Source organism: Calidris pugnax, unplaced genomic scaffold (assembly GCF_001431845.1).
Source record: "Calidris pugnax isolate Ruff unplaced genomic scaffold, ASM143184v1 scaffold18, whole genome shotgun sequence".
Lineage (NCBI taxonomy): Eukaryota > Metazoa > Chordata > Aves > Charadriiformes > Scolopacidae > Calidris > Calidris pugnax.
The window spans coordinates 10,186,884-10,208,679 of NW_015090812.1; the positions used below are offsets into that span (position 1 = coordinate 10,186,884).

Genomic DNA, 21,796 nt, shown 5'->3' on the forward strand with positions numbered 1-21,796 from the left:
TTGCCAAGTGGAAAACGTTACTTGAAAGCAGCATTTTTTTGCCAACATAACAACAAATAAACCCATAGTGGGATTTCCAACGGCATAAGTATGTTACAGTACAGTTAGAATATGGCAGTGACCAAACTGAAGGTGTCTTGCCCCCAATCAGGATGAGCAATTCCAACCACAAATTAACACCAACTTCAAAGCATCTTTACACAGTACTTTTGCAGCAAAGTAAAATCAACACCTCGAGTATTGTGTCCAGTTTTGGGCCCCTCAATACAAGAGAGATATCGAGGTGCTGGAGCGAGTGCAGAGGAGGGCAACAAAACTCGTGAAGGGCCTAGAAGACAAATCATATGAAGAGCGGCTGAAGGAGCTGGGGCTGTTTAGTATGAGGAAGAGGAGGCTGAGGGGAGACCTCATCACTCTCTACAACTACTTGAAAGGACCCTGTAGAGAGGTTGGTGCTGGTCTCTTCTCACAGGTAATTAACAATAGAACGAGAGGGAATGGCTTCAAGCTCCAACAGGGTAGGTTTAGATTGAACATTAGGAAGGAATTTTTCACTGAAAGAGTGATAGGGCATTGGAATAGGCTGCCCAGGGAGGTGGTTGAGTCACCATCCCTGGATGTGTTTAAGGGACGTTTAGATGCGGTACTGAGGGATATGGTGTAGGGGAGGACTTTGTAGAGTAGGGTAGATGGTTGGACTCGATGATCCCAAGGGTCTCTTCCAACCTCAATGATTCTATGATTCTAAGGAAATTTTCACACCCTGTGTGCCCTGCAACTCCCCCCAGCACAGCTATGCCAGGACAACCAGGTGAAGGAAGGCTGGAAATCAGATCACTGAAAAAGTCTAGGACAAAAACCACCAAAAATACTCCTTAAAAATACTACTACATAGTTACTTACAGCTGATTTGCCACCAAAATCAACATACCATGTAACTATACCCTCAGAAATTTAGATTTGGAAAGCTCAGGTCCTTTCCACAGAACTGAAATGATCCCTGGCAAAGCGGTAACATTCCTTAAAAGCAGGTCTTAAATAACTGCACACCTGTCAACATTCAAATAAAACACAACTGTGGTGAACAGCAGCCAGAGACTGTGTAAGAATGTGGTAAATAAAACAGGGGAGGAAAGATTGTTGTAAGGCTGTCCAACAAGAGAGATGGAATAATTGCAGGTCTGTCCCCAAACCATTACTGTTCTTTTTAATATTTTATCTCCAGAAGAAAAAAACCTCTCTGGAAATCTGTCCACAATAATTAACAACTCAATCTAGAACAAAGAAGGAACAGTCTTTCCTTAACGCTAAAGGAAAAACAAGATATATCAGAAGACATCTTTAAAGCACTTTTTGTGACAGCAAAAATAATGAGAAAACATTCATACTTAATTAGAGAATTGTCCACAAAGCTACTTGGTAAATCCATAAATGGATGGGTTGAAGACAAGACGGCAACCCAAAAATGAATATGTAATAACATGTCAACAGTTCCAGTGACCAACATAATAGGAGCAAAAAAGAATCCAAGCTTCGTGTGAAAAAACTCATTTTGTATCTTACACCAACAGTACCCTCTACTGTTCCAAAGCAGCATAGCATAAGATGAAGCTCAGCCCTGACCATCAGGAGCATCCACTGCACCAAGAATACCTGACTAGCTTTATTCATTAATGACCTAGTTTCCTGTGAAGATGTTCCAAGTTTGTGGGTTTCTTTGCGCTACAGGGTCATGTTTTGGGTTGGTTATGATATTAATCTATTTCTTTTCCCAAGACTTTTTTCTGTGATTGGAAACGAGAGATATTTTAGCTTTAAAAAGAATTTAAAATACTAAAAAAAAAAAAAAAAAAATCAAAAACGAAATATTGAGTACTGTCCTCTAAGGAAGACCAGAGCCAGTTAACAGCACATTAATATTTTCTGGATACTTTCTGTAAAGCCAAAAGCAGCCTTTTGATTTTAAAATCAGTGCATCATCCAACAGCCACATATCACACAGTAATCCAAATGTTCTATCGGAAGTTCTTCAAAAAGCAACTTGAAGGCTACAGCTCATCTGCAGATGGCCCCAGGCATAATAACACAGGCAGAGTCCTCTACTTCTGGTATCCTATGACCACTCACCATCCCCATGCTGGAAGAAGGACCACCACGCTGCAGACTCAGCGCAAGAGCAGAAAAGGTAATACCAGGCAGAAAGTCCCTTTGCTTCTCCTTGGGATGAAGTTTCCAGACCCATTCACAAAGGGTCACTGTGAAGCTTCAACACAAGCCACGAACTTCAGGAAACACCACCCTCACGGTGTCTAGCTGATGACCTTTATCAGCACAGAAATTCAGAAACTGGGTGTACATGCTGTTATTCTCACATGATGTGGAAAGCGAGGGGAGGGAGGGTAAGTATAGACTATATGAGCACTATAGGGCAAATAAAGCTCCTAAGCTTTATTTGAAGCACAGGCATATTTATCACAGAATGACTGTGTTCATACAATGAACAAGCAGCAAGGAGGAAAAGACATACAAGAGCAAGGAATGCTCTAACTAGATAATGTGGTTAAGATAACTGTCTCAAAAATTGAACTATGAATGAATACACTGAAGTTTAATCCAGAACTACACACCACCTGTCTTCAAAAATAGAAAATATAAATCCAGGGAGAGAAGAAACAACTTACATTGGAAAAGAGCCCTATACTATATGCAGATCTAGATCTAGAAAACACATCAGGGCAGGGATATGTGGCAGAAAACGTCTAGAGGGCTTGAAACTGAAAGAAATCCAACAAAATACATTGTCCATAATGATATTGCAAACAAGACACTTCCACCCAGTTCAGTGTCTTCTTCTGAAAGGATGGAAGACAGTAGTCAATTGCCTTTGACCAAAAGCCACAACTTTTAAGCTTCAAAGATGGTTTCATGTCTTTGCATCAGAGCAGATTCGGAACCACATTTTTACACATTCCATAGTAACAGCAACAAGACATCCAAGTATATGGCAAGTATAGAAATATTTGAATCTTGGCAAGGGAACACAGTACCTCCAAGTGGACATAATGGTGTTAGAATGAGTTATAGTGAAAGGCAAGCTAAGCTGAATTAGTAGCAAGATACTGAAACCCCAATGTCTTTGCACTGAAAAGCATGAACTAGATCATAAAAGCAAGCCACATTTTTCTACTCCACTCATACAGATAAAGCTTGCAAAGAAATACATCCTGGAGTACTACACTCCAGAAAATATATGCACAAGTTGTAGAGTCTTTAGATGTTAGAATGATTGGGTTAAAAAAAAAAAAAAAAAAAAATCTCCACTCCAAAGATTAAAAATCCCAAATCTGAAGAAAATAAGACTGGAAGAAGTCTATCAACTAACTTAAAATACATAAACACATGTTGAGTGGGGGAAAAAAAAAAAAAAGGAAAAGTGAGGATGAGAAAAGCTTGCCATTGACACGATTGCAGTCAAAGTGATTTAGAGTAGACATTGTGAAAAATCTGTCTACAGGGAAGAATAATTAATCACTGGGATAGATTGCCCAAGTTTCCAGCATTAGATTCCACGGAGTACTTCTGACATACGTTGGCGTAAAACGATGCTAAAAATATTGTTTCTAAGGGCCTGGAGAAAGACCTCCCACAGTTCTTTCCAAGGCTATTTTCTACAATTTCTTATGAAGGAAAACATTTTGAGTGGCCATTGTTAAAAAATGAGCAGCAATATTTAAGATCAGATAATCAAGAAAATAAACACTACTAGAAATGAAGTCCATTAATCTACACTAAAAAGCCCACAGGACAATTAGTTTACAAACTAAATATTTATTTAATTATCTCAGAAAGTAACTGGACAGTTATAAAACATGAAAGGAAACTGCCTCACAGTTCCAGCTCACTCCCAGTTGTTTTTTAATGCCAGTGAGGTAGCCGGGTTCAAAGACAGAGGGCCAGGATAACACAAATGCAAGATAAAGGCACTGAGATACATAACATAAATATGAAAATAAGTGATATTTTAGCAGTTAAAAATAAATACTAATTATTATTTTTTAAGCTTTAATGCATATTTTGGAACTTAACACCATCCATTCCTTACTGACAGACTGACTAGTCAGGACTGCTATTCTTAGATCTTTCTGCTGTTAGCTCTTTTTAAAAAAAAAATTAAAAAAAAAAAAAACGTTTCAGCCATTTTTAACATCAGGACAGCAATAAGGAGGCTTCTGCCTTCTGGCAGAAGACTTGTTCAATATAGCCCAAGTCCCAAGATGGTTATAATCACAGCAACATAACTTCTTTCTCTGTAGAATTGCCCAGCATTCATCTAGAAATTTGAGACACTTTCAAGCCTATCCTTTAAGATAAGCCAAAAGCATTTGCCTTAATGGAGAAACAACATGGGGAAAGAGAAATTAGAAGTGATTAACTTGGATTTGCTCCTATCTTCAAGAAGCACCTCCATGTGTTTATAATCCTGTCTAAAAGCACAGCATCCAACATCCAATTGGAGGGGATTTATACCCCAGGTCACAGCACATAACTGCATTTCCCCAAACATTTTACAGGACCAGACAGACATTCCAGAGATGAAGCTTCATATTGTACAGGATGTAGGAAGGGAACCACCCAGCAATCAATGCAAAATGAAGCCTTCTGGAAACATTCATCCCAATAGTTCCCACTGGACACAGACATAGGAAATACCACAAATAAAGTTTTTTAATTAAAATGTTTTATGAAGTTTACACTGGCACACTTCTAGGAGAAATTGATAAAAGTCACTTTAAGAGAAAACAGCTTAGAAGAGGAATATACTCCTCAACTCTTACTGAAAGAAAAGACATTATGGTATTTGTCACCGATTATTAGCTTGCATGATTTGGAAATCTCACCTTTGAAGGAGAACAAGTGGAGCTGCTATTGAAAAGAGACAATGCTACTGTGGGTGTAGTCACCACAGACAAGACAACTGCAAGCAATGGCTAAAAGGACTCAAAAGGCAGATGAATCAGCACCATATTAGACTATGGTCACCATCAGCACAACTGAGGGAATACCTCAAGTGTTCCTACACCACAGAGTTTTACACATTAAAACAGAGTTTTAAATCAATGAAGTAATTCATGGGAGAGATTTAAACAGCTTAGTGTGGATCCCTGACTAAAAAAAATAAACTACCTCAAAAATAGTTTGGAAAAAACCATCTGCGCTATACTGGAAACTGCAGAACTAGGAGGAGTTGAAGAAATAAGTATGACAGAATAAGCACTACAAATGCTCAAAAGGATTAGAAAAACTAAAACAAGTCCACAAGGGAGGCATTCAGGACACTACTCCTTTTGCATGCACCACGTCGTGGTCACACAACTCACCTTGAAACTGGTTGCAAACCCAAATTTGCAGTCACTTCAGTGAAGATAAAACCTGTGTTCAACACTATAAATATCCCTACATTTTTCTTCACAACCCAGGCATGCCCATCATCGACAGCTGGCAGCAGTAAAAGCAGTTCAAATGCAGCAGTGTTCACACCCAACCCAGCTATTTTCAGCAACACTGTCTTCTCCAGAGGGAACCAATTACCACATGCATGTCCTCCCTTGCAACCATCATCTTCACACCAGTCCTTGACATCTGATTACACAGCGGTCTCTAACAGCCATCCTCTTCCAAATAGTTCTTTGTTATTCTGAGCTGACTAAATAGCTGTGTGTCAAGTACTCAGAACCTAAATTAGCAGTATTGCACAAAGAGCCACTGCCTTTCCTCACCGACTTTCTCATCTACTGAGCTCTGGAGTTTCAAGAGAGCCCTGATTATCTTGGAATAATATCTCCACTTCTTATATTGCCTTCAGGACTCCACTTTCTACCTACAATTACATTTATAGGAAAAAAAAAAAAAAAAAAAAAGCAGGCATATGGAAAACTTAATGCCCGTACCATCCTGCAAGTCCTTCAGGGGAAGAAAGTGACAATGGCCACAAGTTACGGAGGTTCTGACTGGACATTAGGAAAAATTTCTCCACTACAGCACCATGGAACAGGTTGCCTACAGTCTGTTTTTCTACTCATCCCTCTGTTCTATACTCCCTTAACAGTGACTGCTTTTGGACTGTGCCTCTTGAGAAGCAAAAGGCCTTTGTGGTAGCAAGAGCATTACCTATATCATTACTGAATGTACAATGTTGAATATACAATGCCCCTTCATTGATCTGACATTTCTTCAGTAAGCTCCAATGCAAATACTATGCACCTCCTGTGCAACAAATGCACAATCAGGAGGTGTTTGAAACAGAAGGTGAAATAGCAGAAAGTACACGGAACGATTTAACTGACATGAAGCAGGAAGATGGTTAGGGGAAGAAAAACCAAACAACACAACACCCTCCAAATGACAATGGACCGTCTGTCTTAACACATCATGCCTGGTCTCTAGGCATGGCTACAGACAAACAAGGGATTGTGCAGATGATCAAATACCACAGCACTAACACAAAACCTATGAGGAGAGACTGAGGGAACGAGGCTCATTTAGCCTGCAGAAGACAAAGCTTCAGGGAGACAAAGCAGCAGCCCTCCAGCATCTGTGGGAAGGTTACCAAGAACACAGAGCCTGGTTCCTGAAGTATTGGATTCAGGTGGGATGATGAGAGACAATGGATAGAAGCTGAAACAAGAGAATTCCAGATGTAAAGAAAAATCTGTTCACCATCAAGACAGTGAAGCATTGGAGCAGGTTGTATAGAGAGGTTGTGTGGTCTCCATTCTTGGAGGTTATCAACACCTGGCTGGATAAAGACCCGATGTCATGTAATAACTGATGCTGCTTTGCCCAGGAGGTTGGACTAGAGATCTCCTTACGTTCCTTCCAACTGATGTTATCCTATCATTTTGCAAAGTCTTGCTCTGTTCTTAAAAACACTGAAAATTTTTGAAAGCTATTTTAAACCAGAAAGAATTGGACAGTAAGGGGCATATTTAAGACTAATAAATGTAGGTGTGTTTTCCTCTAGATTTCTGTATTTAGACACATAATACAAGATGAAAACTGGTTTTTCCCCAATTCGTACATTACACTTGTGTACATACAAATGTGAGAGTACACTGCAGTTACAATCAGTAAAAGAGCTCTTTATTACTACTAAGACTGCAATGATAATGGCTAAGTGGACTCAGGAAAAAAAAAAAAAGGAAAGAATATAAACTCAGGTGAAGGAGAAGCAAAAAAGGAATCTGTTTTAAACAACAGAATAAAGATGGAGATTCTGCTCCAGAAAAACACTGCTTTCTTAACTTCCTACAAAAGCAAATCAGGAAGGGATTGATTGATTGGTCAGTCCAAATGAGCCTTAATTTACTTCTCAGAATCAACATGAGTTTCAACACAAAGATAGAATAAAGTAACCTAGAAGACACCAGCATCAACCACAGACTAATTCTGAGCATTTCCCAAATCTCATTCCAAATTTAACCCTGCTTTTCTGGAATAAATCTATTTTCATCTTCAAGCTGATCCCGTATCAATGGTTACCACATGTGAACCTAACAAGTACAAAGACTAGTTGCTTTCAAAGAAATAATGTAATATGTGCATTTAATCTTTTAGGTGCTTACAACATAGAAAACATTTGGACAAGTGCAGCAACTCGGAATAGGTTTCCTAAAAGGGTAGATTCAGAACCTAAAATCATCAGATGTCAATACAGTAGAATTCCTCCTTTGGGAGCATCCACTACTAAGATCAGGGCAAAAATTCACAGGAAATTAACATGCCTCTATTCAATCACATTGGAGCCATCCTTAAAAGAAACCCTTCGATTAGAATATATTTTTCTCCTAGTAAGTTCACATAAAGAGGTTTAATACCTTGAAATAAGATTCATTCTCTTTCCAAATCTGGCTTTCTAAAATCCTGGTTAGTCAGACATTCTTAGTTTTTCCAACCTCTATATAGATACTAAATTATTTTCTGAACCCAGACAAATTCTTAGACTCTCATTGTGATTTCCACCCAGAGTTAAATATTCACCACGCTATCTTCTTGATCACTTTTTTCAAAACAACAACAAAAAAAAAACAGTACGAAAAATCAATCAACCAAATAAATAAACCACTTTGCTATTCATTTTGGGCAAATTTACCAAGTGGTTCTACAAAAACCTAAATTATTTCCTCATCTTCTTAACTCATTAATGTTTTAACTAGGCTTTAGGGGTGGCTTTTTCACACAACACAATTAGATTGAGAAGCTCAATACCATAGGAAAATGGTACAAGAAGCTTATAAATAGGTTTGAAAAGTAGTCAGACAAGTTTGTCAGAAAAATCTTAGCAGGTACTATTACATGAAAAGACAGCACATCTGTCTCAGGAAATCAAAGGTCACACATGCCAGGAAGATGGGAAGGTGGGATGGGAGACACAACAGTAAAGGAAAACCGCCAATGACATAGCTGTTATTACATGAGTGTTACCAGTGATGGAGGGGCAGAACCATACAGATTTTTTTACCCATACAGGTTTTGCCATGAAACACGAAAGAGATATGACACAGGTGTGCTTCATAATACTAACCTGTCTCCCCAAATTATATTTTGATTCTCTCCTTAAAATACATTACATTAACAGCAGCAGTTGTTGTAAAAATTATAAACATGTCATCATCACTTGACAGAGGACTTCACCATTTCTTGGTCTTCAGTTTCCACATAAATTCTATCTGCTGAAAAGCAATTCAAATTATCAAATCTGTCTTCATTCTCTATTTTCTCTTCTGTTTGCAGGAAGAACTTCAGGATTAGAAGCATCCAGATTTTCATCACAGCACCAACACATGAGATAACACTACATAGTTAGAACTCTTCTTCTTTCTCCTCTAGTGCAAGAGTCCTTTAAATAAAATGAGCTGTTCTGTAAATGACTGAACTAACAAAGCCTGATTTCCTAACAATTTTAGATTTCTCCAGATTTTCTTCCCTCTGCCATAATACAAGCACGGTATCCAAGCCCTTACATCCCTGTGTAATGTCTTCCACTCTCCCCAGGTTCCTTGGGCATATGCATGTTAATTTCTATGGAATTAAAAAAACCCAAAACACCAGCTATTAGCAAAGGCACCTTCTAGAATAGGAGTGTCAGGAGGGAAAACCAGAAACTTGTCACAAGATGGGACTTGATCGGATTATGAAAATAGCTACTGGCAACAGTAGCGGACTGGATATGAATAGCAAGGTTCCTCCAAATTAAGTTACTCTAAAACCAAATGACTATGGAAGTTTTTTTTTTTTAAGGTAGCACTCACTAAAAGTTCACCCAGGGAATGGTGGCTGCCACTTTATAATTGCAAAAAAGGACGGATGCTGTACTTTTGGGGTTGTTTTGGGATTTTGTTTGTCGTTGATAAACACACGTGGGTTGTTTCTGGTTTTTTAAAATAATATTTATGCAACTTGCACTGGTCCTTGAGGTGGTGCAGCAGAAGGCATCTGCTGCCCTCCCGTGGAGCCTGCAATAACCGCTCCTTCCACCAGCCACAGCCTTTCCAGAGCGACCCTTCACCTGCGTGGCTGCAAGGATATTTCAGCAAAAATACCGGTTTAAGCAGGTCAGCCTGCCTGGCGTGGATTAAAAATAACATTTCCTAAAGAGGTGGAGGGAGAGGGAAGAAAAGGCCCCTGTATTTTCACACTGTATCAGTTCCCTGGTCCAATTCACCGTACAAACAAGCTTTCCAGTGCATCTGAACGGAAGCCAGAGGAGCAGCAGCTGAAACTTTTCCAGTACAGCAAGTCCAGCGTTCATTTCACATTACCTACCCTATCACGTTATTTAGTCTTTACAAAGATTAAAGCATTTAACTGAAAAAATTAAAACTTAATTCCTCAAAAAAAAACCCAAACCCAGAAAAGTCACACAGTATCCCATGCAACTTTCACTTCTTCCAGCATTTTATGAACAGGTCCCTGAAGAAGGAAACCATCACAAACCACAAACAGGAAGAAGGATAAGGAAAGCTACTTGTGAGTAATGCCATTCCTGCAAAGGTACAAAAAAAATACACGACTTCTGAACAAAGTATACTAACACAGCATTATGTCAAATCCAGCAATTAATACACAACAAAACCCCAAGAGGGTTTTTGTTTGTTTGTTTTTTAAACCTTTTGGCTACACTGCTAAGTCTTCAATAAAATCAAAGTAGCCCTAACTTCCTGAAATTACATTGAAGTTGGCAGAAAAATTTCTTTTTTATGCTAGTCATAAAGTTTGTTAGAAATGAGTGAACTCTGCAATACCAAGGTTTTTGTTCTTCACCTAATGGTTCCTCTCACTTCTCAATTGCCATTTTCTCAAGCCCCACTTACAGTTAATCACAAGAAGGAATTCTGCATCAAGGCTGCATCAGAACAGCAGCAAATCACTGGAGAAGAACAGATTTCTCTAGTTCTTCATCCATCCATTCTTTGAAGTAAGAAGTGTAATTTGCATAGGAAAGTACATCATAAAAAGCACTTAGCCCTAGTTTATGAGCTATTTTTAATTTTTAAAAAAAAGAAAAATTTTGGTAACAACATCAAGAGACTTAAAGCATTCACAGGTCATGAAACACCAGCCTAAAGGCAGTCCCTTCATACAACAGCATGGTCTCTATTCATAGTAGCACAAACTATTTCTCAAATAATACAATATGCTTTAATTATAAAACTAACTTTATGGGAAGCAAAACATGCAGCAAGCAGAAATAATTTATTATTATACAGTACTGAAGCTTTTGTATTTTTAGTCCTATTTTCCAATGTGCAAATTTATCTTTCAAAAGTTTAGAAACATTCAAACTACATCTGAACCATCCTTAAATGTGAGGGAAACAGAAAATTCAATCAGAATTACCACATTTTCAATTTGCAGTCTTTACATTGTATTAACTCAGGCTTCTGCTTTGAATGAAGCACTGGACTCAAAACACAAAAGCTCTGAACTGAAATATATAGAAATTAATGTTATAATGAATCATATTTTAAAATAATAAAAGCCTTTTCAATGTTCAGATAAGGCACTTCTAAACAGAGATTACAGCAACAGTGCTAACAGAAAAAAGCAGCATTAGTAATTTCCTAGCAGTATAATGGAGAACCGCCTATGCTCTATTTGGAACTTGATAGAATTGTGTGGGGCAAGTCTCAAAAGGCAGAAAAGTCTTAGCAACTAAATTCACAGTAATTAGATTTCTAATTATACCCAGAGCATTAGTGATTGCTATAGTTAAAACTGCCTGAACTGTTCCATTATTCCCCTCTTCTCAAAAGCTCATTTTTTTCATCCTTTGAGCAGAAATTCTAGAAGCTTAGTCTGTGCCTGAACATACTATTTTTTTCTTTAAGTTTAAATAGGTGAGAAGACAGTTCTGTGGTTTTGTATGGAGAGCAAAATTAAACTTTTCCATTCTAAAAAAAAATACTACCTTTAAAAAGAAAAAGGTGGTTGTGGTACGGAAAAGCATGAAGTACAGTGCCTTTGATGTGGTGAATCTGAAGGTTGAAAAACCCCAAACCAGCATTCAACTACTGTTCAAGTTGTACACTTAGTTCTTAAGGTATTTCTATAAGCAGCACCTTGGGCATCTTCCAGTAGCAACCTACACTATCCACATCACACCCTAATTACAATGCCTACATCAAACCACCAGCACTGCCCATGAAGACCATCACCAGTTTTTTTATCAATACAGTACTATGAAATATTGGTGGGTTTTTTCACAAGTATCAGCAGATGATCTCTGCCCCAAGCAAGCAACTTCAGCATATTACTGTTCTCTTGAAGTATGCAAATGTAGAATATGTAATTACAGGGCAGAGAGCCCGATTTGGGCAACTGGACACTAGATCAAGAACCTTGAGACCTTTATTCTATTCATAGCTCTACCCTTGAGCTGCTACATGACATAATTCATAATAATTTCGCTGCCCTGTGTCTCGGTTTCTTCTGCCTTCCTGAGTCAAGTCTATTGAAGTTATCACCCTTCATCCTAAGAAATGTGTCTCAGTACATTTTTTGGATTAGGGTCTCTACATACAGTCACAGCTGAAAAGCAATACTTACACAGTATTAAAGCTATTCTGAGATTGATTCATTTCTGACAAAGATAAAAAGATGCAATTATAAATTATTAACTTTGTCAGCATTTATTAGAGCAAGCCTTCATATGTAGGAAGCCATCAGATATTTACCTGTTAGGAAGACTCACCTTCTAGTGAAAATGAGATGACACAGAAATCAATATGTATTTTAAAGCATATGTGCATCTGCACATAAAATTTTGAACAAAGATACTCCTCAGAAAGTGCACACTCACTATAGCTAGAAAAGATACCAGTTAAAACTTTTCTGTAGTTCCACTGTGTTGGAGCTATTAAGGGGTATATTTACTGCACTTGCTGCACCTCAGATGAGCCTCATGTTTAATCAGTGTCCCTAACACCGACATCCACAGGGTAATAGCTGCAAAAAAAAGACATGCTGTATCTGAGAGCAAGTTAAAGTAGGAGGGATGCTAGCATCATCTGAAAAAAGTTAAAGACAATCAAGATATATGTTTATAAGCTCTTAAAAATTGGAAACAGCTGATTTTAACACATTCTGATTTTTCTTTTATGGAACAGGGCAAGAAACGCTAAATTCTGACTCTCAGATATATCTATCTCACTTAGATCACCTAAGCATTTGGTTACTCAAAATACCAAGAACTGGTTAAGAAGCATCCTGTGGTTTCTGTACCTGACTAGAATTTTGGCACTATCCTCCCACGCTATTACTTCCTCAAGAAAGCAATGCATACAAGAGCAATAATCATGTGGTGCCATGAAGGAGTAACCACTGGAAATCAGCTCAGGTTCAAACATCTATTCAGGATATGCGCACAGTGTACAAATTACTTTTTGCTTGATGCCTGGGTGCACAATTACATTCCTTCTAAAGTGCAGAAGAGATACATAATTCATACAGAGCTATGCCTCATGACCCAATTGTACTTGTCCTTGCAAGTCATACCCAGGCTTGCCTGTTTTATTGCCTCAGCCTGACACCGCGATGTGAACCCAGACTGCAATGAGAAAAAATGAGACGTTACAGTGACAAGAGCACCGAAAAGGTTGGCAGAAGATAATAATCTGGGAAAAATCTCCTCTGCAAAACATCCCTAAGCGTGACAGACATGGTGAGAATCAGTACTAAGGCCACGGTCAGCAGATCACAGCAGCACTAGCTGTCCAACTCGAGACAAATCATGTATTAGCTCCCTTGTGCCACAAGTTATTGCCCCAACATCAACAGAACTGACATGAAGCAGAATTGAAATGGGCATGAAAGGCGCCCAACGTCAGCCTGCCTGCATTAAAGGCAATGGAGAAAGTCCGTGAGATCTATTCTATCAAACGAGTGATAGTGTGGAGCTTCCATTAAGGGTGGTAACACCTTCAGGCACAATAGCCATTGCTGCTACGGGTCCGAGGTGTGTGCTTTGCACACCAAGGGGATGTACGGTGACAAGATGGAGGAAAGGCAGAGAACCACTCACTAACACAGATGAGACAGTCCTCACAGGGAGGTATTGTTTCCAGCTGAACTCATTGCTATAGGGTTCACAGTCAGCTGAGATGAATAAGTCCTTTCACCTCCGAAAGCACTCAGCTGCAGAGCAATTGCTAAGAGAGGTAAAGTGCTTTCACTGCATTGTACCTCCCAGAACATGGAAGGCTGATGACTTTCACCTCTGAAAAACCTTATCAGAGGACACAGCCTCGTCTGCATGTAAGACATTAAGTGCTGGCCCTTACAAACACTATCCCAGTTCGCTTATCAAAAATCACAGGAACATACCCTTCCCAGACTTGCAATTGACAGGGAGAAAATGTGCAAGAGCTGAGTAAGTGAAACACTAAGTCAGGTTAAGGTCAACTGAGCAAAACTAATAAAGATACACTCTGTTTTAAACCGGGCAAGTTCCCCAAGAGCACCCACCGGCCAGCCACACAAATGGAGAGAGGGGGAAACACAAAGGCTTGAACAGGGACTCAAACAGCAACGAGACTGCTGTTGTCAAGAGAAGCAAAGCACCTTACTATTTTAGGATGCAAAACTGAGGCCCAGCTGTGTGTAGGGGGATGGAGAAGTACTCTTGCACCTTCCTTTTCTATCTCCCTAAAAAGGCAACATTAGCTCAGAACTAAAACCACAACCAGAGCCAAAAAAGCTAAAATGAAGACAGAACAAAGATGAGTACATCACAGCCACTCCTCGATCCACAAAGCGCTTAGGATACTACGCTCTTAATGCCCTTCACTAAACCTGCCCCTATAGATTCCTAAAGCTTGAAGAGCATTCAGGGAGTTCTCCTCCTCTGAAGAAATCCCAAGGACAAGGTATCATTATGCTTGCTCCCTCCCTCAACGGCTCTGTCATGCATCATTTCTCGTTGCCCCAGCAGAGCTTTGTCCTGCACTGTTAACATTACAGCAGCACTAGAAACTCCTGGAGAGACACCAGAGTCCCCAGTACAGCAAGGCTGTAAAGAATGTTGGGTAAATATGCAGTAACAGGTCAGAAAAAGATTAAGCGCTTTTATTCCCTTCCTTCCTTGGCCTACCTTATGCAGCACTGCCTTGTAAAGGATAGAGAAGTATGCGTGATTTTGGTTTTTATTTTGTTTTTAACTCTTTCAAAGACCTTAAAAGTTCTGATTCGTAACCTGTCTCTTCTGTCCTGGTGGCAGACAGGCAGCTGCCTCTGGTGGAAAGGGCAGGCAGCTCTGTGCAGCTGCATCAAACAGCCAGAGCAAAAGGCATCAGGAACGCACATATCTGTCTCCAGCCAAGTGAAAAGTAGGTAACACAATTACAGCTGTGAAAGATACCAGCGCAACTGAATGTCCTGGGTTCCAGGAGTTTAAGTTTAGCCACGCTTCTTATTCTGGCAGGTTAACAGGGAACACAAAGTAACTTGAACAGCAGTAAGAATTTCTGGGCACTAAATCCATTTTTCTTGTGTTCTGCACTGGTAAGAAAATCATTCACTATAGTTAGTACACTAAAGTTTTCAGTTTCAAGTTGAACACAAGTGGAATATTTCAGCCCAACAGGAGAATTCTTAGAAAAACTAAGCTACTTCACCAGACAACTGTTGTTTTATCTCTTATTTTCACATCTTTGTTTCTAATACTCACTGCTGCCTCAATAACATTACTTCCTTTTTTTAGCATTTCAAAAAGCATTACTGTGACCCTCAAATCCCTAAAGCAAAAGAAAAAGTAGCAAAGAGATTCCTTAAATCTGTAGCTGGATCCATCTCATGAGAACTTTCTAAACATTTGTTCTCAGTTTTGGTGCAATAAATACAGCACTAACACAGACTACAGAACAGCTGAATAGATGAAACAAACCTTGAAGTTACTAATAACTCAAACAGTGAATTCACAATAATCTGTCTCATTGTTGCTTGTGGTTCATTCCTGCAAAGCAAAAAAAGCAACTCTTTCAGGAAATTTACACGGCTGCATAATACTGTCCAAAAGTTTTTTTTTTTAAAAAAAAAAGCTAATGCCTACAAGGGTAAAGTCTCTCAGGCTTTTCAGCCTAGGGAACAGCAGCAACAGTAATAAAGTCTACCATAAAGAACACACACCCCCTAAGGCTAAGGCCATAGATGGATGCAGAGCAAGTGAAATGGTTACCATCACGCCAGGGGCACGAGTGTGTTGTAATTCTACAGTAAGAAAGGATACGCTCCCTCATCCACCTTATCATAAATTCAGCCAGCTTAGCTCAAACTGCTTTCGTCAGAGATCTATGCTCCCAATGCCAAATTGAGCTGGCTCAGAGATGTTGTTTGTTTTGGTTTTTTTTTTTTTCCTTTTTTAATAGGAGTACTCCTGCATTTCCTTCTTCTGGCAAATACAAGTAGGACAGTAACTCCCAGAGATGAGGGTCTGAACACGAAACTATTACATGCCTCTCTCCACAAAGGGGATGAGTTTGTCCCCGTGGCCTAGTTGCTCACACGCTGACTGAATGTCTTTTCATTTGCTTTTCATTAAACAACAGAATGAAAAGAAGTCAGATGCCTGCGTACGCAAGATCCACTCCCTTAACAGAACAAACGACACCTCTAGTAACTCAATATACAACAGTTGTACCCACACCACATACCGTCACACATACCGTGAGGCTTTAGCCACATGAAAAAAAAGCATGCACGTTCCAAACCCCTGTAGAAGGATCCATTTCTTCAGTACATTTTTAGTCCCTAATACAGGAATTCACAAAAATACCATTTCACTTCAAAAGAGATACATCAGTATTTATATTAAAGATAGAGGTTTGATTGCTTTCGACTAATTTAGTCTTTTTTTTTGCTGCGAGACTGGTTTCCATGGAAATGCAAGCAGACTAAAAACCTGCTACCAGAAGTGAGTCAGTTTTGCCTGTTTATGTCTCCTCAGTTCCCATGGAAACAGACATAAAAAAAAAAAAGGATAAAAAGGATAAGGGTCCTGAAATACCTTCAGAAAATCTCCTCCCAGAGCTTTATCTCTTTGGCTGCCTTTCCAGAATTAGAGTTGAAAATAACATGGAGCAACAGATGACAGAGTAGTGACTCGATTTCTTTATGGAGACATCAACAGAATATTCCTGGAGATGTTTCAAAAGCCACATTCAAACTGACAAGCTCAAAATCTACAGCTACAAATTGTATTAGCTTAGGTTTTGGCAAAAGTACCTAAGTAGAATATATATTTGTATATTTCTTTAAATTAATTCAATGCTAATGTAGATAGAAATATGACAGAACAGGAAAAACAGCATCACACTGTCCCTATCCCAAGTATATTTCAGTACTTTGAAAAGGTAAAAAAAAAGTCTGTCTTGGAGGAATGAGTCCAGTATTTCCACAGCCAGGATATTTTTTAATGGAATCATTCCTTCCTTACAACACATTCATTTTTAAGTTGCAAAAATCAGCTATACATGTACCAGGTTAAGTAGCATCAGTATTAAATTTTAACATGAATATGTTCTGTCATTCAGCTATGGGTAAAAATTCATTCCTCCAAGCTGATAAAGCAAATATAAGAGGCACTGTCAGCAAGACTCCACCTCCCATCCTCCTTTTCAAAGAGAAAGGGGCACCTTCCCATGTGCTGCCTTCTGCACACTCTACAAGTAACATCTTCCTTTCTCCTCAGAATCAAATGCACCAGGGGAGGTGGAAGGGATAGGACACGGAGTTACTAGGAAAGAGGCTGCAGAGCACATCTCAGATTTTCAAAACCTGCTCCCATCACTACCATTACTATGTAAGAATTCCCTGACAAGTCAGTATCCAGAAACACAGTAAACAGGGTTAAGATTATCTGCTGCTGCAAGGTCCTTCTAGAATGTACGTGACAGCTAAACCTGATACCAAACTTCTTAGTTCCTTGCTTGTTTCCCACATCACATTATCAGTTCTCCACGCTCAGCACACCTCCACACAACTCGGCACTCTTAATCAGAGGGCTGCGGCATCCGTCATTATCACCCGTCTGGGATGAACGTGCAAGGACAGTTACATCTCTTACCTCTGCTGTCAGAGCCTGAAACTGCAGTACAGAAATCAGGAAACAAAGAAGAAAAAGGAAAGCTTACCTCTGTCCTAAAGACTGCTCACATATTCCCAACGATCACCAGAACTCAAAGGCCCTCCTGCACTCGCACAGTGTGACACACCACTTTGTGCACTTTGCTGCTGCTCTGAGAACTAACAACACACTGCCACCGACATGAAACAAGGCGGGGGGAAGAGTAGCCAGCCATGGCACTCACTAAAAGGATGAGAGAGGGGTAGCAGTCACTGGAGGTTTGTCTTGAAAGGAAGCAGCAGTTGAACTTAATTCAACCTTAATTAGTTCACATTAGCTGAATTCAATCTGTTCTTGTCACAGGAAAGATAAGCCCCAGAGAATTAATTCTTTCCTACTCTCCTTTGTGTTTTGGCAAGGTGTAGAGTCACACAGCAAGGAGAACAATCTCTCAGAACTCACTATGCCGTCACTCAAGGAGGACATTAAAGTTAAATGGAGATGGTAAGAGAAACATTGATGTGAATCTTTCAGCCTATCCAGAAGTTTAGCATCCTTTCTTGCGGGTGTCAGAAGTGCAACTAAACAAATCACTTTAACTATTCATTTACTCGAGCAGCTAAATATACAAACATGTCTCAGCATCCGCTAGATTCGTTACAAAGTTACCATTCAAACTTAGCCAAAACAACAACACACACAGGCATCTTCTAAAACATTAAGTGAACAAACCACACCCCCAGCAGCAAGAAATACTTTTCACCGAAGCTATGGCAAATTTGTTTGTGTCCGTTACTAAATACAGGTGTCAAGTTTGCTAAAACCAGTCTCTGAAGAGATTGCCAGGGTGTCAGATGTCAGGATCAGCTCAGTTTCGTGCCTCCTCTAGCACAAAGAACGGAACAGAGAAAAGATGAATGTGACTGCTGAAGCCAGGGAGTCACTGCTACCCAGAATAAAGACAATGGTCACAAGAAAAGAGAGAATAATTTAATATGAAGATAACTTACATGTAAATTCAATAAATCTCAGATTATTAAGCACCCCAAAATTAACACATCTAACTTAGCATTGCCTTTCAGGACATCAGCGTTATCACATCAATCTTAAGGAAATTTACAAGGTCATACTGAATTGCAATTGAGGAAATAAAACCACGAACAGCTATCAAGCACCACCTGTCTCCACCACTGAACTGAGCAAAGCTCTCCTTCAGAAAATAGAAAGTGTAATTGCACCATTATACATTGTATCATATTACACATGACCAAGGAAGCCTAATCATGGTTAAATGAGCAACTTCAATTCTGTCATTTGTTAACTTCCAAGAGCTTATTTATAGAAGCTTAACATTAACTCTTCATATCAAGTTTCCCAATACAGGCTTTAAAATTTGAATTTTAAATCTGCATAGGTTCCTCATGTAAAATTACATGATAAATAAAACATATTTGGATACATGCAAAACGCTGAATGAAGATCAACTGAAAACCGGTACCATCTTAACTGTTTTCAAAAGTAATCACATAAAATTTTGCCCTCTTCCACCAGACTGCTGTTTACACTAATATTTCACAGAGCTTCATCTGATATTCAAGATACAATTCATAAAGTGTCTGGAAGAAAAGGAACAATGATACAGTCTATATCAATTGTGACAACTGATAAAGACCAATAAGCTAAATCTAGAAACTAACATCATTGCTTTGTACATGAAGCTTTGAAGAAGCTTAGTGTAAACACCGCAACTCCCAAGAATAAACAAAAAATGCATAATAGAAATTCACAATATTTGCATATAGACTTGCAACACTACATCGCAAAGCACAGTTACGCTAAAACTCCCCAGGGACTGACATGGTGTAAAATAACAAATGGCACACTAAACTAAAAGGCACAAATTCCAAAGAGGCAAAATCTGAAGAAATTTAGAACTCACCCCAGCACCTCGGTATATGGCACATAAACACAAAGCTTCTCCTCCACATTTAACAAAGTTCTCATACAACTTGGGAAGTTCCAACACAACTTCTGGGGGTATGAAGGAAGCAACAGATGGCAGGATTTCATAACAGACCATTATGTGGTAGCAGGTACGGCAAAACTGTTCTTTTAACTACATTCTTTACTTCTTTTCACGCTGGAAAGATTTTCTATACCTCATCCACAAAAGTGCTAGTTTTCAGAAGGTCACAATCAAGATTTTTGAAATTAAGAAACTTGAAGAAACAATCCCTGCTTAGAAAGACACTGTGCACCTCCTGTTACAAATTTGGTCTTTCAATACCTGTTCTAGTACAAGACGCCTTAGCAGTCCTCCTGTCCAAAACACTGCATCAGTGCAAATGTCATATCCAAGTCATCATCTGTCGGGCAAAACTTCTTAGACCACATAACAACAGATATGGAGCACGTAGAGGTAGAAAAGTCTTAAGTTTAATAAGCATTGCAGTAGAAACCTCCAGCAGCGTGCACAGAAATGCAACACAGAGAAGATGGAATTTGACCGATGGCTTTTTGTCAGACAGACAAACAATCCTTCTGGATCAGTGTTTCTCAGCCACTGATCCAAGGAGCAACGGTCGGCTGCGAGACATCTGAAACAGCCCGTGGAACAGCTGCAAAAAAGGCTGGCTTGTGTTTTGGGCAGGAGTGGGAGAGGAGGAAATTATTTTCTTGTTTTTCTATTTTACATATAAAATTCTTACATGCAAGCAAGGAAACAACAGAACCAAAAATAAGAGCAGTAACTGAGCAATCAAAACTCAGCTTAATTTATATCTCATTGTAATTAAAACCTCCTATGGCATTAATGCCGAGTACAACCCTCAGATTGTATTCAATGAGGTCAGATGTCTCTTTGGACTTAAAACGGTTGAGACACATCATTTTAGGTGACAGATAGTTGGCAGATAACTACACAGAAGACAAATGGAAGATGAGGATTTCTGAAGGACAAAGTAAGATGATGAGATAACCAGTATATATGATTATAGAAAGAAATCAGAATCAACCAGAGAAAAAAACCTTGTCTTAGATACTTCAAAATGTACAGAAAGATTCACGGAACAAAAACCTCAGCACACAAACTCTTTATTTTGACAATTAGGAATCATAAACTAACACAGAATACTCTAAGAACTGAAGGCTCTAATACTAGATTTATAGAGTGTGAACTTGCTTCTGTACCCAGTAATAAAAGTAAAGCCATAAAGAGCATTAGGTAATCACAAATTCAACCCCTTAAGTATACTAAAAGCTCCAGCATTTGATTGGGCTTAATCACATCCTTCTAATACTACTAAATCAGAACCTCCTCAGTACTAGTGCAACTATTTAACAGACGTTTTAGGGAGCCCAGAAACAGTTACACGGCGCTCATACTTACTTGAATCCTCCCATCTGAGAAGGTGCAACTTCCAAGCAGAATAGTACAGAAATCCCAGTACCAGAAAGAGGCAGAGGGCTAGCAGCAGGTTACGCATAAACACCAACAGTCCCATCTTCACATTAAATCTGCTCTTCTACATGACCTGAGAGGAGAAAACCAGGTTGAGGTTGGACCCACCTTCATCCCAAGAGCCATCCTTCCAACACGCACAACCCCACGCCCACCACAACGCACAGACCCAAAGCCGCGCTCTCCACAAGGTAGAGCACACCGATTAGCCAAACTGCATCAGGGAAATAAGAACTACCACCCTAAGCAGCTGCCTTTTTTCCTTTTTTTTTTTGTTTTTTTTTTTTTTTTTTCCCCCGTCACAAGGCACACGCCGTTCCGGAGCGGCGGGAGGTCACCGCGACGCGGTGACAGGGCACCAGCCCAACTCCCCCTTCGCACTTACGCTTCGGGGAATCAGTCCCACAACCGGCACGGCCGCGGAGGCCTGGCCGGCACAGGAAAGCCCAGACTCGCCGCAAAGCAAACCCAGGGGCTGCTCGGGGGTGTCCCGGGGACAGAGGGGCCCGCAGGAGCCCGGCCAGGGGCAGCGCAGGTCCCGGCGAGAGCGAGGAGATGCGCTGCCCTGAAGGCGGAGGCGGCACCAGGGGAGCGCGGCCCGCCCGGCCCGAGCAGAACGGCAACCGGCCGCCGGCTGACAGCTGCCAACGGCCGGGATGAATCCGAATTCGAACGGGCAGCGGCACCGCCGGGCACCCCGCCGCCCGCCCGCCCCCGCC

General features: G+C 39.9%; 1 protein-coding gene across 4 annotated transcripts in view; it reads right to left on the reverse strand.

The window, feature by feature from the left end:
- Window positions 1-21,796, reverse strand: part of ST3GAL3 (ST3 beta-galactoside alpha-2,3-sialyltransferase 3) — a 195,474-nt gene that overhangs the window by 168,627 nt on the left and 5,051 nt on the right. For 2 of the 4 annotated variants that reach the window (XM_014939201.1, XM_014939200.1), the window contains exons 1-2: window positions 21,243-21,259; window positions 21,006-21,150 (exon numbers count right to left, since the gene is read on the reverse strand). In XM_014939201.1, coding sequence (XP_014794687.1) covers window positions 21,006-21,120 — 115 coding nt within the window. In that variant the 5' untranslated portion in view covers window positions 21,121-21,150; window positions 21,243-21,259. Of the gene's footprint in view, window positions 1-21,005; window positions 21,151-21,242; window positions 21,260-21,796 lie in introns of those variants that run through there. The other 2 variants (XM_014939202.1, XM_014939199.1) reach the window with 2 other exon arrangements.